This window comes from Lepisma saccharinum, chromosome 26 (genome assembly GCF_977018435.1).
Source record: "Lepisma saccharinum chromosome 26, izLepSacc3.1, whole genome shotgun sequence".
In the NCBI taxonomy this organism is placed as follows: Eukaryota; Metazoa; Arthropoda; class Insecta; order Zygentoma; family Lepismatidae; genus Lepisma; species Lepisma saccharinum.
Window position 1 is genome coordinate 28,016,753 of NC_139254.1, and position 17,420 is coordinate 28,034,172.

Below are 17,420 nucleotides of genomic sequence, written 5' to 3' on the forward strand. Positions count from 1 at the left end.
TTCTTTAGTCAAAATGAAAATAAATGTCTGATGAAAGAAGCGTGTGTTCTCCTGGAACGTCACAAACAAAAACTGTTTTCTTATGCTTGTAATAACCGTAAACTACAGGAAAATAAGTATAGCTCTCACTGTGTAAATAATAATTATAAATTTTCTACGCTGAGAGCGAGCACTCCAATTTCTGCTGATGATTCACAGATTGAGATTAAGAAACTAAACTCTCGGTAAGTTTTAGAGCATCGCATAGGCTGCAGTTTGGACATTACTTTGAAATATAGTGCGTGGTTGGGGAGGACCTGGAGGGACAAATATGGGACAAGTCATCTATGACTTGTTTACTGCACCTCCGTCAAAATTATATTTTTTTGATCTGTAATATTTACAGCAGTTAAATCCGTGACATTGCGAATCAAGGTGATTTAATATTATAACATACCTCAACAAGAGTTTGGAAAATACACTTGGTGCTGTGCTATCAGAACAAGTTTAAACATACTTGACACACCTAACAAAACATAAACACCATGATAAAACAAAAAATATAACAAGTTCTGAACTTTTCTGTTTTTCGGAGTCATCATCAAAAAGGTATGAACCTTGTGAGTTGGGTGTGGAGAATATTTTTTTTTATTAAGATAGACATTTTTGAAACATCCCTGACATTTGAGAAGCAAAATATTCATAATATCCCCCCAACACTGAAGATTCTCAAGTGATTGTTTCAGCATTTTTGGAATGAAAATGTCTCTCCCAAGAAATTTCCAATAACTATAGTGCAGAAAACGTTGAGAATTCAGCATTTCTAATGCACGACCATTCAAAATTTTCCTAATGTTGAGAACCTTAAAATCGTGGATTTATTTCCCAAAGCCAGGGTGACGACAGGAATTCCCTCCGATGCTGGTACTAACACTCGAGACATCACACAATCCTACTTGTAACTATTTTTTTCTTTTATCATACTGTTTGTGTCTCTTTAAAACTAAGAAAGATAATATTGTAGGCATATGGCATGAGAAACTGTTTAATATCACATGTTTATACACTTTGACTCTTTTTTATTTTATTTTTTTGCACAGATATACAAGTAGATCTCTTTTTATTCTCTCTTTCTGTAATTACAAAAACAGATAATACAGTTTCATACAAAATGTAACATTACAAATGGAAGCTGATAAATTATATTATGTAGAAAAAGAAGAGCATGTGTTTGAAACTTATCAGCCTTCTACACCGAACAGTTCAATGTGAGCCTTACCTGAGCAAGAACAAACAAACTAATATGCTTCAATTGTTTTAAACAGTCTTCATCAATTGAATAAGAAGCATTATTTACTATAAATCTTGTTGGCACAACTTGTAAGCTATGCATTGACCATTAGCTGGAGAAATTTTTACTTTTTGTAAGTACTCCTCTACTGTTGGGAGGAATTCAAAGATGCTTTCCAAATGTTCAGTAATGCACCAAAACATTGCAGGACAATTATTTTAGAGAGCCAGTTGGTACAGTTTGGGAAGGGGGAGGGGGGAGAAGAGGGAAATAATTTTTAAAGTGAAATTTTGGAATCTCCTCCCCCTTCACCACAATAGACCAAAGTAAATACAAGAGTTATTTTAAAATGTAGTACTCTATGAGCAAGTGAATGAACAACTGAGGGGAAAGTTATTGTAACCATTTTTTTACAGCACTGTAGAAAATTTGCTTTATTACGTTAATGAATTTTAACTTCAATTCTCCTAACTTAGGATTTTAACAAACGAAGAATCACTACTTACATAACTCTGAGCTTGGAAATTATGTGTGTATATACTTTCTAACAACCTCAAAGTTAAAACTTTAAATGATATGTATTATTTAACAATTTAATTCAAGTTTCCCAAATACAAATAATGAAACATTATACGATCTTCATATATATTTATAATTCATGAAGATTTCATTTCTGAAAAGTATAAAACATAGTTTACAAAGTTCAAAACAAAAAGTCATAACAGGCCAAAACCATTTTGTGATATTTTACCTAGTATAACTTAATACTTATTCTAACAGTCTTCTAGTTTCTTGAAATTACAGCACAACACGTAAGATACAACAAGGAACCGTATTTGTCTTCTATGAACACATACACTGCTTTACGTTGGAGGAACTTTCCTTGTGGAGGAATGTAAGCACATAGTACATTACAAATAAAGATGTCATAAGATCCTATATTAAGAATCACAGCAGTCTTTCATTTTCTTCTCGATTAGGTATTCAATCTGCCAACAGGCCTCAGGTTTATGACTGACGATGTACTCTAGAAACAAGAGCACACACAAGTAATTAAATGAATTGGAGCAGCAGTTCTTAACCTAATCTTTTATTTACCATGGACACTCTTTACACATCTTTTATTGTTTCAGACTTAGATTTAATACAGTGAAACCCCAAACTTTACATCCTTGGTATTTTACATTCTCCCATATTTTAAGTTTTTTCAGCTTGGTCCCTTGAAAAATGTAAAACCAAGGTTAAACTGTATTTGTTCCTCAATGTTTTCACAAGACAAACATGCACAATGGATGGCTTTTCGCCGTGTAATGGAACTAAATCTGGTTTGGAGACAGTGATGTTAAGAATTTTGATATTACTTCCATCAATAACAAAAGCAGGGTGGATAAAAAAATGATTTTATGATTAATAATTTTTGTATTTTTAAAATTAAAATTAGATATTTTAAATTTAAATCACAGTTCGCGATTTTTTAGAAAAACATCCATGAATTTTCTTGTATGTTTTGGCACAATACATATATTTCTTTTATATATAAAAGGTGTTGTTTTCTGATCCAACTTTCCTTTCTGTTTCCGATACTGCATGTATGAACCCACTTTGGAAAAGTTAATGAACAGAAATTTAGTGTTTTTGCACTTAAAACATTACATTTTCCTTTCGCATGAGCTTCACCCCACCAGTACAAATATTTTGTTCCCATTATTTTCCTTTGAAGATGTCAGAGTATCTAACAGCCTAATAAACATCACTGAATGTTTACGAGATTACTATACTTTCACTAAAAGTGATTCAGATCTCATGTCAATTAATTTATACATTATTTCTTTAAGTGATTTAAATCAGTATTTTTTTGGTTTGTTTTTCTTAATCAAATAATTTAAAATCTAGATTTAAATCAACCTTGGCCAAAACTGACCTAGATTATCCACAAGAAGATTTATCCATATTGCAGATACAAAGTTGAAGATCGTGAAAATGAAGAAGCTATTTCCGCAAAAGGGAGTCATGGTGATCCTACATTATAATGGAAGGCTGTAATTAAAATGTACCTTTTACAGTGCTTGTAACTTTTTGAAGTTTTCTTTTTAGCCTAACCCCCTTAAAATATAATCATATTGAATACACATTATATTGTTTCAGATATGTCTAATCTCAGTTAATTTCATGTCAACTGATGAAGTCGGAGAATTTTATTGAGAAATAATAAGTCTATTCCACTTGCTATTATAAAACATTGCGACATATAAAACTGCAGGTAGGTTAAAATTTACAGCCAAGTGTAAACAATGCAGGATCACCTCTGTCATCAAATACACAGTGTGTCTACTGGCAACATTGTAACAAGATAAATGCTGCAATCTGGCATTTGGTACATGCATTACGTAGTGTCACATTAGTGAGTATGTAGTTAAAGTCGTGTCTATTTTGGTGCCATATTGAGTGAGTTACAGCTTTTACATTAGTGCAGTGTTCTGTACCCTCATTACAGATTTGAAAACAGGACAGAACGGTGATTAAGTTGTGTACAACTCTGTGAAATCCCTTCAGAAATCATTGAAATGCTGAAAACTGCTTACGGCAATGAAGCCTTTTGTCAAGCCAATGTTTTCATTTGGCATGGTCAATTCCGTGATGGTCGGGAGGATGTGGCAGATGATCCCTCCACCAGTGGGTGGTGGTGAAAAGGTTTGACAAAAACTGAATGAAGACCGTGCACAGTCACTGAGGATAACTACCAATGATGATTTATGATTGCAGCTGCGTATAGAGCCATTTTGAAGCACTTACTAAAGAGACTGCGACAAGTGAAGCCAGAGCTAGAAGAATACTGTGCTTGCTTCCTGCAGCACGACAATGAACCAAGCCACAAGGCAATTGTTGTCCAACAATTTTTGGCATGGAAACAAGTGATTGTGTTAAACCACCCACCTTACTTGTCCGATTTGGCTCTTTCAGACTACTTTTTATTTCCAAAATTGAAATTCCACCTGAAGGACCAAGATTTCGACACCATTTTGGAAATTGAAGCAGCTGTGACGAGGTACCTAAACACAATTTCAAATAAAGAATTCAATACAGGCATTCAACAATTGTACAACCATGCCAGTAAGTGTGTGGACTTACATCAAAGACTAAGTACGGTTTATGGCAAGTCTTACATATTTACACTTTTTATTAAGCCAGTCTACAAACTTTGCAGACACACTGTGTAAAACCACCTATGATAACGAAGGCTTGGAGTCACAAACAAGAGCAAATGTGGAAACATCAAACATTTTAAATATAAAGTAACACATCTCTGAACTAGCAACAATTTTAAAAATTCTAGTTTAAGTGAACCTACTCTTTTTATCATTTTGAAAAACAAACAAAAAAAAAACACCAACAAAATCAAAGCGTACAGTTACCCACTACATTATTGAGATCTTACTGTATTTATTTATTTGACTTCACTTTCCCACCTCTATAGGATAACAGCAACAATAAGGATTAATGATGAAACTGATGAAACAATCAACACACTGAAACACCCATAACTACGAGGGGTGACTGAAAAGTTTTGAGCTTACCACAGAAAATATGTAGCTACGAAAACCAAATTATATTTCTGATAATGTACCACTCTTCATTAGTACTGTATTTGAAACAAGATTTTGAGATGAACATTCAATATGTTTGGTTACCAAGGCAACTAATACATACATTTAATCTCGCCCGATACCATCCCATACCTTTGTTTTGGAGTGGATACAAGAGAGCCAAGAACAACAACTCGTCCGTCACATTTGTCATTTTCAAAAGTTCATTTACCCTTCCTTGAGGCCAAATCAAGAAGTTTCAAGTAGACTTTCTACCACCCTCTTGGGAAGCAGATGTCAACATTAAAGGCAGGAGTAAAGTGAAAGCTGCATCCAAACCTGTCTTCAAAGGCATGAAACTGCCTGGTAAATGCTACATGATGATAAAACCATTCTTTGAAAATCTTCCTTGCAAACTCATGGGGTAAGAAAAGTAGACATTTTTAAAGCAGGCATTTCCTTGATTTCAATCAAATAGTGCTTACATGAAATTGAAGAAGAGACACTCATAATCCACAATTCATTCAGTGTAACTGCAACAGTTTCAGTCAGTCTTGCAACATTTCAGAAACTTTGTTTGCATTCTCTGGTTCTAGAGAGAAGTTCACATAAAAAAATTTACCAGATGCCGCAAGACATTTTAAGGTGTTTGTTTAAGATTGTATGTAATTTTGCTTTCCACTCCTCATTTGTTTTTATTTCATTCCCACTGGGAACATCTTGTGAGAAAGCATAATTCTGGGAGAGAGAGTTCATAATAGCACAGTGCATGTCGGCTTGCGACAGCAAGGAAGACATTTCAGTTAACCTAGGCATTTTTGTAATTCATCAGTGTGTGCAAACGTCTTACTATTATTGTATATACTATGTTAACTACATTAAAGGATCTGTATTAAAATACAATTGTGACTGTGTCCGTAGTTTCAGCTCCATGGTAAAGCGTCCAACATGGTGCAAGCCCCAGAGGGAATCGCTACAGTGTTAAGGTGTTACATGAGAATAATTCTGGTTTGGGAGTTCTTTAATGTCATTAAGAATGTGATGTGATGAGTTAGTATGACTTGGTAATTAGTCTTTGTTATTTTAAACTGGAATGATACAAGGAATTAGCTCAGCCCATATATATACACACAGTGGAACCCCGATTTTACATTCCCAGATCTTATATTTTCTGCATTATACATTCAACCTTGATGGTCCTAACATACAGCAAAATGGTATAAAATTTTCCTGAATTTTACATTTTTACAGATTGATTCCCTGAAAATCAAATTCGAGGTTCCACTGTATTCAAGTTCTCAGTTTAAGAAATACTTACAACTTTCAAACTGGCACATCGCCGGCGTTTGTTGGACACACTGTTTGGATCATTTGACTCCAGTGACTTTATTTTTCTGTCCAATAATTCTTTCTCGCTGCGAACTCTCCTCAGATCCTTCTGCAACTGCTTGTACAGATTCACTTGAGAGCTGAGCTGGGACTTTAAAGAAGTCACTTCCTGTTGATACGACTTTATTTGCTCAGCAACCACATTAGCTTTCCTTTCGGAGGTGGAGCGGAGTTCCCTAGAATGCCAAATGAAGTAAAAGTTAATTACTAGAACATATGAAGAACATCTGATGTCATAGCTTAGAGTTAACAAATATGAATAGAAAAGGGTCACATATTTACGGTAAATGAAAGATCAAGATTTCGGTACATCTCGGGATCAAAAGCAGTATATAAAAATGGCATTTCAGTTTTAAAATGGTAAATATAATCTCAAATTTGAACTATACTACAGACATTTTTAGTGGATTCTATTTTTCCTGCGATGTTTCGTCCTGGTTTCCCAGAAATGTTTCAAGTTTACACCAAGATAAACACACACACACACACAACACACCACCTCACATGGCAAGTCACTCCACACTTCTAAAAATCAAATAAAAATAAGCCCCAGCAACTACTCATCATTTTCTGCTTTGAAAACAGTTTTATTATTAAATATACAGTACAAATGACAGAAATAAAATATCAGGTTGGCTACTCTAGGACCATGATAAAATTCATCTAAAACTCTCAGTTTTCAAGGAGAACTTTCCAAAAATTCAAGGGTACGAACAAATGTTTTCTTTATACATAATACCACCCTCTCACTACCCACACACAGACACACACCAATACATTAACAATATAAAGGGTCTGTGTGATTCCAACATATCCAAAAATTCTAATTCAATTAAACAGTGCACATATTTAAAATATTTAATTTAAGGTGCGGAGTTTATATTTGCCATTTCACGTACTCAGACTCGAAATACATCTACGAACACAAGAACACAAGTTACAAATTTCTTAAATTAGGCACACGCAGATGTACTTCGTAGATTTTCCAGCAAAAAATGCAGGCTCAACCATTTTTCGCTGAAAAATCTACATACAAGTTACAAATGTTACAGAATATATTAATATACAAATAAATGTCAATTGTGTGTGTAAGTACTTCAAACTCAAATTTAACTAATCAACTTCAAGATATCTTATCTTGCAAAAATCTTCCATCTGTCAGATAGATGGTTCTACAAAGGACACTAAAAAAGTAAACAGATTGAGAGAATTCTGATTTATTTTCCACACAGATTTCTTTTCCTTCAATAAAAATAAAATCTAAACTGTAAAAAAACTTGACTTCGGGGCATCAATAAATATGTATAAAATCATTGGGATTTGTATTAATAAAAGTTGCAATTTTTCACTTCTATGGAGAAAAATTCACTCAGAAATCACGCATAATTCCCAGAGCCAATAATTTATGCAGAATTCCCAGAATTCAAGGAATTCCCATTGAGTAGCCACTCTATATTAGTCTGGAAATGTGGATCTATAGCCAAGACTTGCTTCAAAATCTTGGAATTATTTGGGCTGTGGAATGCACCCAGGAAGTGGGAGGGTATTGGTGCAGTCCTAAAGAATATATAAATTGCAATAGACAATTTTAGGACACCTTTTTTAATTAATTTATAGTGCATATTGTAAGTGCATATTTTGCCTGCTTTTAATGCATATTCTGGTCCTCTTTAGTGCATATGATTCCACCCCCTGGTGATAAGACACTAAGCTGACAGGTGATGAACACCATAACTGACGGGTGATTGACAAGTGCCATCTTCTTATCAATTCCTTGACATCCATTCTGTGCAAGACTGAATTGGAAAGACTTAAAGGATGCCAAAACAAAACTCACCAAGATCATGCATATCACAGCATCTCAATACCGTAAACCACTCCATGTCATCAAAGAAATGCATCAACACTAAAACTCAGACAACTGACAAGCACACCAGACATAGCACGCATACTTCAGAAAATCCCAGACAGCAAGAACAAATGTGGGCATCCTGTAAAACACCCTCTCACCCACCCAAGGAACACAAACCAAGTGATGCTAAGCAGCACAGGGCAGCAGACACAGTCAACCTACCAATCACCACCCTCCAGCACCACCAGATGACAAAAACCAGAACAGCACAGCAGATGATTCAAGCATAAAAACACCAAGTAGTGCTGCCGGATGGGAGATATTGGAACTACTGCGATCCAGGTACAAAGAAAGCAGAGATGCACTACCATCTTCATCCCAGATGCCCTAACCTTTGTTAATGAACACACCAGTCCTTTGAAATTAATCAGAAAAACCAATTAAATTTGCAATGTGAAAATGCAAAACATTGCCTTTAAAATACTATACATTCCACAAAATCAGCGCAAAATAAATGTCAAGTGTGTGAATTTGACCTTTAAACTCCCGAACAGGTTTACGAAAATACCCCCGTTCTCGGCTGGGCTTCTTGGCAGGAATTTTAAATTCGAACACTCTTTGGAGGAAAATTGTTATAACTCTGGCACTATGGGGGCAATCTCCTTCAGATAAGTTTTGATTTGCAGCTAAAACATCAGAGCATGCAACCCTGTACAATTCAGAATGCCGGATCGAGGAAGGGGGGCTTGGGGAGTGCATGTCATCCGAATTTCAATGGAGAAAACATAAAAATCTGGAGTTTGCTCCCTCTTCTCCTGCTATTTTGGGGAGAAGGTGCGAACTTTAATATTCTTTTCAAAGAATGGACATTTCTCAAGAGAATGAAACATGTTTCATGTTCTTGGGTGCCATACAAGTTGAATAATAAGCCAAAATGTGATTATTATTTTTTTACGAAAAATAGGTAATTTGAATTTTTTGGAGGAAAATTGTTATAACTCTGGCACTATGGGAGCAATATACTTCGGATAAGTTTTGTTTAGTAGCTAAAAAATCAGAGCATGCAACAGTGTACAATTCAGAATGCCAAACCGAGAAAGGGGGGTTTGGGGGTGCGACCCCCGAATTTCAATGGAAAAAAAAAACACAAAAATCTGGAGTTTGCCCCCTCTTCTCCTGCCATTTTGGGGAGAAGGCGCGAACTTTAGTATTCTTTTCAAAGAATGGACGTTTCCAAAGAGAATGGATCATGTTTCATGTTCCTGGGTGCCATACAAGTTGAATAATGAGCCAAAATGTGAAACTCTCTTCGGAAATGTGGCATATGTTGCGGAGGGAAGGGGGGAGGTTGGTCATCAATGTGAATTTCCCAGGCTTGCTCCAGACCTGTGTCAGAGTTTCCACCCAAACATAAGAGTATGAAGGTCCAAAAAGCACATTCATTTCGTAATCAGTACCAAGATACCCTGTGGTATTATCGGGGCAGTACGACCTTACTCTCATGATACCATATGGTATCATCGGGAGAGTAAAGGTTAACACAATTTCTGAGAGCCTGCTACAGCATCACTTGAAATTTTGTGGACTTAGAAATACCACAAATTCCAGAAACATTTTGACAGTTATCAGTGATTATTGATATTTGCCTACACTAGAACTAGGGCCGTGTGATATTTCGATATATCTTAAAATATCGAAGCATCGATATAGTAAAAATATCGACATCGATCTATCAATATTCGATATCAAAATTATCGATGTATGGTGTGTTCTTACATACAAGTTAAGTAAACTATAAGGATGTTAAGATAACAAGTAAATGTATAAATATTATTTTTGTCTGTATAAATCCACAAATGTAAGAAATTTACTGTGCACTGTAAAAGGGCAGATGCCTGTTGTGTGCAGCATAATGAATAACTAAATAAATAAATATTACGTGTAACAAAAAAAAATAAAAAAAAAATGCGCTCACCACGCAGGGACAGAACTTGGGAAGTGATTGCCGAGAGATTGAATCTGATTAACATGGAAAGCAAATACTTGCAACAACCAATAAAAAGACCAAGGTTTCCTACTTTACAGAACTTGCTGGTTACCCTTGTGTGCCCAAGTATGGTGATGGTATTGATATGATACGAGGCAATACTTGGCAAAGACTCAGTCTAAAGTTGTAAATGATTGTCTCGTTCTTGGTCTCGCCTCGATATACAGCATATAAACAGCACAAAATATTTTTTAATTACATTTTTCTGTTTGATGTATAGTTTCGACGCTACGAGCAGGGACACCTCCAGAAGAGGGCAGGGACGCAACTTCAAATTGAAAGATATAGATGTGTTGGTATTGTCTGGATCGTCGATATCTGTATTGTCTGGATCGTTGATACCGGTATTTTCAGTATCATCGATATCTATGTATTCGATATTTATTTATTTATTTATTTATACATACTCCCCATAACAGAGCTATTGCTCCACTTACAACGGGGGCTTACAAGTAAATAAACTATGGTACATAATATCCATATACATAAACATATATTAACATATACATAAACATAAATATTAACATATACAAACACATAAACCAATTGCATATATACAAATAATTAAATGATATTAATGCCTATTTTCAGTTTGTGTTATATTATATTGTATTATAAAATTATATTTAGCATTGATAAAATAACTTGAGATATAGAATTACAATTTTTTAAACAAAATACTAATTAAGAATAAAATTGTTTAATGACAGATAAATATTTCTTGTAGGACATAGCAAAATCAATATTAACATTATTTTGTATTAGTACATTATGAGCTTTACATATTTGAACCATTACTGAATTCTGATGTACAATATTTTTAGAATTAACGAAAGAAAATGGCAAATAAGAACGAAGCGTTCTAGGTTTAATTGTGAATCCTATCAACTGAAGACAATCAACTCAATATTTTCGATATTCGGTATATTGACTCAATATTTTCAATATTCAGTATATTGACTCAATATTTTCGATATTCAATCGATATCGAACTTCCGATATCTAAAAATCAATATCACACAGCCTTAGCCTATACCAAGTAGAGTGCTGCAGGGAGAGGATTTCACTCAAAATGTCAGATAGTTTGAATGAACAACGCTAGAATGGAACTGAGAGCTTCTCTGCTTATTCCATGAAGCAAATAATGCTCAAGCAGGCAAAATGAGCAGCACAAACGCGAAGCACAGTAGTACATGCATAACTGTCATTTGTTTGTGATGGTTGGCCCTCAAATATAAATTGTGAAGTGAAAGATGCAGTGAAATTGACACTTAGGTGAACATAGTCATCATCTCCATGTCAAAATGTAGTTTATTCCATCTTACTAATGCAATGACATATGAAAAGAATCAGATGAATGTGGGCTGAAACTGCCAGGATGGGTATTTTTCATATATCAAGGTGTGTACCAAAATAACAGATCCAAAATTCTTCACTTTTTCTTGACTTCCTCCTCTTTTTTATAACATTTATTTAATCACCCGTTACTTATTAAGAATATAGATATTTTTATTCAATGAAAAGCCTCTACCACAAGGCCGGTTAAGAACAAAACTGAAGCTGTACTTAACAAGAGGTTTAGATTGCTTTCATTATTAATGCATGGAAAAATTAATGATTCAGACTTCATCCTGGATGGGGAATGGCCACGTTACTTTATTCATTACTTTCACAATACATCAAGCATACAAGAAGGTAATTCTTAAGAAACGGAGTGGAAAATTTTTAACCACAACTCAATACAATTTTAGATTTCCAATCCAGTACTGGTATATAACAATGTAAATTCACTATACTGTAAAAAAAATAGCAAAAATTCTTGACCACAAGCATAACTTATTGACTTTTTCTTTATTTTCTTGAGCTACCTGTTAATTTCTTGACATTCTTGACTGGAAGACACCCTGTATGTGTGTCCACAATTAAAATGATATTCCATTGTATTCCCTCAAGAGTAGGAGACTCAAATGAGTACAGCTAAGCAAAAGTGATTCCATGCAGTACTCTAATGCAGCTGTTATCTATATGTAAGAAATAAGCTTACCATCTGGATGCCTTTTCTTGATCCTGCCTAATCCTTTCGACTTCCTTCCGATAGTGGTCAGCCTCTTTCCTGGCAGTCTCGACCTCCTCCCACACTTGCATGGCGTGTGACCGTGCTTCCTCGGCCTCCAACTTGGCCTTCTCTGCCTCCAAGCGAGCCTTCCTCGCTTCCACCTGCGCCTGCTCCAGCTCCACCAGGGCGAGGGCCGTTTTCATTTGGTTCATTTCAGCCTCCGTCAGTATCAGCACGGCTTTTGCTCTGGCTATCTCTGCTTGGAGCCTCCCCATCTCGGAACGCTGGCTCTCAAACTTCATTATGTTCATCTTATCTTCATATTCAGATATTGTGGTTTTCAAGGTCTTCACTTCATCCCTGTCAATAGATACAACATTTATATAGTTAAAAACAAACTATAAATATGCCGGAACCTCAATTTTACATGTTTTAGGGATTCAAAATGAAAAACCTAAAATGAACGAGAATTAGGGATGGGCTGAAATGAAATTTTAGCCAATACCGATAAAGTACAGACATAAACATACTGATTCTGATAACTAATATTCTATCGATCCATAATAGAATTCCAAAAAGTCCTTCAAGAACCTGAATGGCTCATTGACCTCCATAATAAATGTGTGCTTTGAGGTGACTGCAATGCAAAAGAAGCTGTATATTAGATTGATTGATTGATTTGTGGTTTTAAGTCCACTTTATGCACAGAATGGCTAATCAGGACTGGACCTTGAGTTTTAAAATGGAATCCCAACCACTGTGCTATGTGGATCCTCAGAAGCTGTATATATAGAAACTTACTTTTTTTTAAGGGTAGGGCATCAAGATTATCTATAAAAATTATAACGAAATGGCAGATTTTTGCATTAAATTACTAGATATTTATAATATATATCGGATCAATAAAATAATCGGTAATTTTTACGATACTCATATGCCTATATTAATCTGTCCCAACCCTAAAGAAAATATACTATGGGAAAATTTGGAAAATTTTATAACATGTTGCTGAATTTGAACCACAAAGAATTAAAATATAGTGCAGCAAAACAAAAATGGGGTTCCACTATACTGGGTGGGGCACCTAAAAGTACCACAGCGAATAGTTCTGAAATGTGAAGGTTAACGGCAGTTCTGACGTCATCGATGCAAATGTGGTCAAGGGACACAGTGGACAGAGCATGTCTGGTCTCTAGTAACCATCTCGAAGTCTGCCATCTTGGATTCAGCTCATGTTCTTGAAATGGGAAGGTGGTCATGAGATCCACAATTTCAGGCAAGAATTGACTCAGAAACACAAAACAGTTGTTTTCTACATAACTTCATTCTGAAGAAAGTTAGTGTTGACCGAAGTAGGATTGTCAGCAATGTAATGGCAGGTTGTTATCCTTGTTCCAGGTGAACCAGCATGTCACAAACTCGTCAAGATCGCATAGAAATGGTGCTGCTGAGTGGTGGCCTCAGGGTGAGTGTGATGCCCAGCATCCAGATTTGCCACAGACATCACAAGAAGATGTGGACCAAATTCAGGGAGACCACCTTGAATAAGAAACGAGAAGTGCCATTGATACGTGGTTTTCGCACAAATGACAAGCATAATGCGGTTCACAAAATATCATACGTATTGGGGGTGCCGACAATTATCGGAAAGTCAAATGTCCAGAATGAAGGGACAAGTCAAATGTCCAGAATGAAGGGACAAGTCAAATGTCCAGAATGAAGGGACATGTTTTGAAATGGAACTGGCCTGCGTTACATGATGCAAGGACAAATAAGGATGGAGATGCAGATTGACATTGTAATAATGTTAAGCAAAACAAAGTTCAGACTGGCCCACTTGACCGCCAGCTATGACGGATTCGGGCTCGCTGCCACGGCAGTCCTGCTATCATACCATGTGGCCATTTCCGAAACAGGAACCTTAGAGACCAGTGCTAGGTGATAAGACATCTACAAGTAATACCTACATTGTCAGCATCCTTTATTTCAGATGGTAATGTGTAATGTACAAATAATGATACGGGTATTGTACACGACAAGCATGTTTGTGCTATGAATGACGAAGTAGCTTCTTTCAAAGGGTAGGTTCAAAATGGTGGTTATCAGCTGCAATACAGGCTAGCAGTCTAACTCTCAGAGATCATTGCATACGCTGCATCATGTCTCATGTAATTCCTGCACACGCTGCGCCAATGCGGTGTTTCATATCTGCCAGTGTGGTCGGTATGTTCCTGTAGACAACCTCTTTCAGGGTTCCCCAGAGGAATAAATCTAAAGGTGTCAAGTCAGGGGAGCGAGCTGGCCACAGAACATGTCCTCCTCGTCCAATCCAACGATGTGGAAACATATTCTGCACACAATCCTTGCGATTTGCACTATGAGCTGGGCACCCATCATGTTGATACCACATGATTCTCCTAGTCTGCAACGGAATGTCCTGTAACATTGCTGGAAGTTTCATGTGATAAAAAGTTGACATACTTGTCGGCATTCAGTGTACAGTCTATGAAAAACGACCCTATGAAGTGATCACTCACGATACCACACCACACTCTCACACTCCACGGACATTGGTGTTCCACCTGTCGAAGCTAATGTGGATTTGTTACACACCAATAGCGCATGCACCTAAGGTTGACGTGACCATGATTTGCAAAGGTTGCCTCGTCAGTAAACAAGATACACGATAAATTAGGTGTGTCGTTTCTTAACGCAAATGCACAAAAATTCACACGGTTCTGAAAATCATTCCCATGGAGTTCTTAGTGGAGTTTAATATGGTATGAGTGGAACTTGTGGCGACGAAGAATATGTAGCACACTTCATTTACTTATCCCACTGTCCCTAGCGATAGCACGGGAGCTAATGTGTGAATCCACATCAACAGCAGCTACTTCTTCACCCACTTCTCCAGTCACCGTCTAGTTTCGAGAACGTTTACGAGGCGTTACACTGTCGGTTTCCCTCAGTTGAGTGAATAGCTTGTCAAACAGTCTTCGCGACGGTTGACATCTGTCTGGATATCTCTCTGCATACACGACCCAATAGCATGGCATATTTCCTGTATTCTCCATACTCTAGGATCATGTCTGCCTTTTCTGCGATCGTGAACACCATCTTCTCTGGTGTACCATTGTAGCACGACTTACTTGTCTGCACTACCATGGTCCACGGTTGTTTCGGAAATGTCTAAGTGGTATGTTAGTAGGACTGACGTGGCAGCGAGCCCGCATCTATCATACTAGTACTGGTGGTCAAGTGGGGCAGTCTGAACTTTATTTTGTTCAACATTATTACAATGTCAATCCATATCTCCACCCTTACTTGTACTTGCATCACGTAACGCTGGCCAGTTCCATTTCAAAACATGTCCCTTCGTTCGGGACATTTGACTTTCCAATAATTGTCGGCACTCCGAATACGTATGATACTTTTGTGAACCGCATTATGCTTGTCGTTTGTGCGAAAACCACATATCAATGGCACTTCTCGTTTCTTATTTAAGATGGTCTCCCTGAATTTGGTCCACATCTTCTTGTGATGTCTGTGGCAAATCTGGATGCTGGGCATTGCAGATGCCCACACTCACCCTGAGGCCACTACACAGCAGAATCATTTCTATGTGATCCACAAGTGTGACCTTGAGTTCTGGGTGTTCAAAATTAGGGATTTCCACAAAGTCCGGAAAATGGATATCTGGATTTCAAATCATCCGATATTCACGAGAATTTGGATATCTGACTGAATAATTCAGATATCCAGATAATCCGAATATTTGCATATCTGGAGAGAATAGATTTGATAAAGAATTTGTAAAAAATCTGTACAGTGAAATATGAAAATGACTAATAAAAGAATATGAGGAAACAGCCCGTAAAACAGATAAATGATAAAACTGTCCAGACAATGCACATATCCAGATAATCTGTATATCCCTATTCAAAACACTCCACTTCCACATACTAGTTAATGCAAGAAACTAGTACTCGGACTATGATGCTATCACAAAATCACAGACAAAAGTGTAGGCATAACCAGGGCTCAAAAAATCCCAGTCGCCACGTCGCCATGGCGACTAAAAATTTTGGCCTGGCGACTGTAATCTCTTGCTGTAATATTGCCTTTTTTTAAGTTTGCATGTACGAAATTTTGAAGATTCTAAGTTCAAATTGCAGTACAGCGTAAGTTAGCAAATGATTTCATTATCAACGTTGTGAAGATTCCATACAATCGGTAACAATTTCTTACTCTTTGTCTCCAGAACTCCCCCATTTCCCACTTTCTCACATGATTCAACGATGATTTGAATACGGTGATGCTCAGCTTCTTATACAGAGTGTTTTAAAAGTCACGCAACCCAAACTTTGAAAATTTATATCATGAAAACCGTAAGAGATATTTACAGCAGGTTTTTTGCATTATAAAGCCTCATCCATTGAGATATTCTTCAATGCTTAACATTATCAATTTATTCCATACAGAAAATTAAATAAATTAATAACTGGCGGAAGGTAGCATTAAAAGTTTTCCAGAAATGCACTTTTGAGTGAGAAAACTATGTAAGAAATCATCGGAGAGTCATAATTAGATGTCTAATGAGTGATACCATGTCAATCTGTCATTTGCAACAAAAAATGATTATGTACAGCATTTGATGAATTTATGACTGGTGATTTTATGGGTTGAGTGAAAAAGTGCCATTTTTGGCACATATCTCAGTAACTGACAACACTAGCATGTCGAAATTTTGTCACCAGATGCATGCAAAATGTGCCTAAGTATTGTCCATACATATATGTGAAAAATCAAAATCATAATTTTGGGCCAAAATTTGACTATTAACTGTAAATTTATCTGCACCTGGCAACACTGCAATTCCAACACAGCTGATGGGAGCTTGTTACGAAATGGTAACTCACTCACACACACACACACACAAACACACACACTCACTCACTCACTCACTCACTCACTCACTCACTCACTCACTCTCTCTCTCTCTCTCTCTCTCTCTCTCTCTCTCTACCCTAGTGTGCAAGAGTATGGGAGGAAACTGGAGACCTCCTTGGGGAGGAAAGAGGGGGTGGGTGCATCAACCTCTCTCTCTCTCTTTCCTCTCTCTTCCCTCCTCGCCTTCCTATTCCTATCAGAGAGAGAACGAAAGAGAGGACCCAGAGAGAGGGGGGGAGAGAAAGTTTTTCTACCATAGAAGAAAGAAAGAA

At 36.6% G+C, this 17,420-nt stretch overlaps 1 protein-coding gene across 1 annotated transcript in view; it reads right to left on the minus strand.

Annotated features, from left to right (window-relative positions):
* Positions 1 to 719: 719 nt before the first annotated feature.
* Positions 720 to 17,420, minus strand: part of LOC145979543 (uncharacterized) — a 29,574-nt gene continuing 12,873 nt past the window's right edge. Inside the window, exons 4-6 of the mRNA XM_083112513.1 lie at positions 12,187 to 12,558; positions 6,173 to 6,419; positions 720 to 2,297 (exon numbers count right to left, since the gene is read on the minus strand). Coding sequence (XP_082968639.1) covers positions 2,247 to 2,297; positions 6,173 to 6,419; positions 12,187 to 12,558 — 670 coding nt within the window. The 3' untranslated portion in view covers positions 720 to 2,246. The remainder of the gene's footprint in view (positions 2,298 to 6,172; positions 6,420 to 12,186; positions 12,559 to 17,420) is intronic.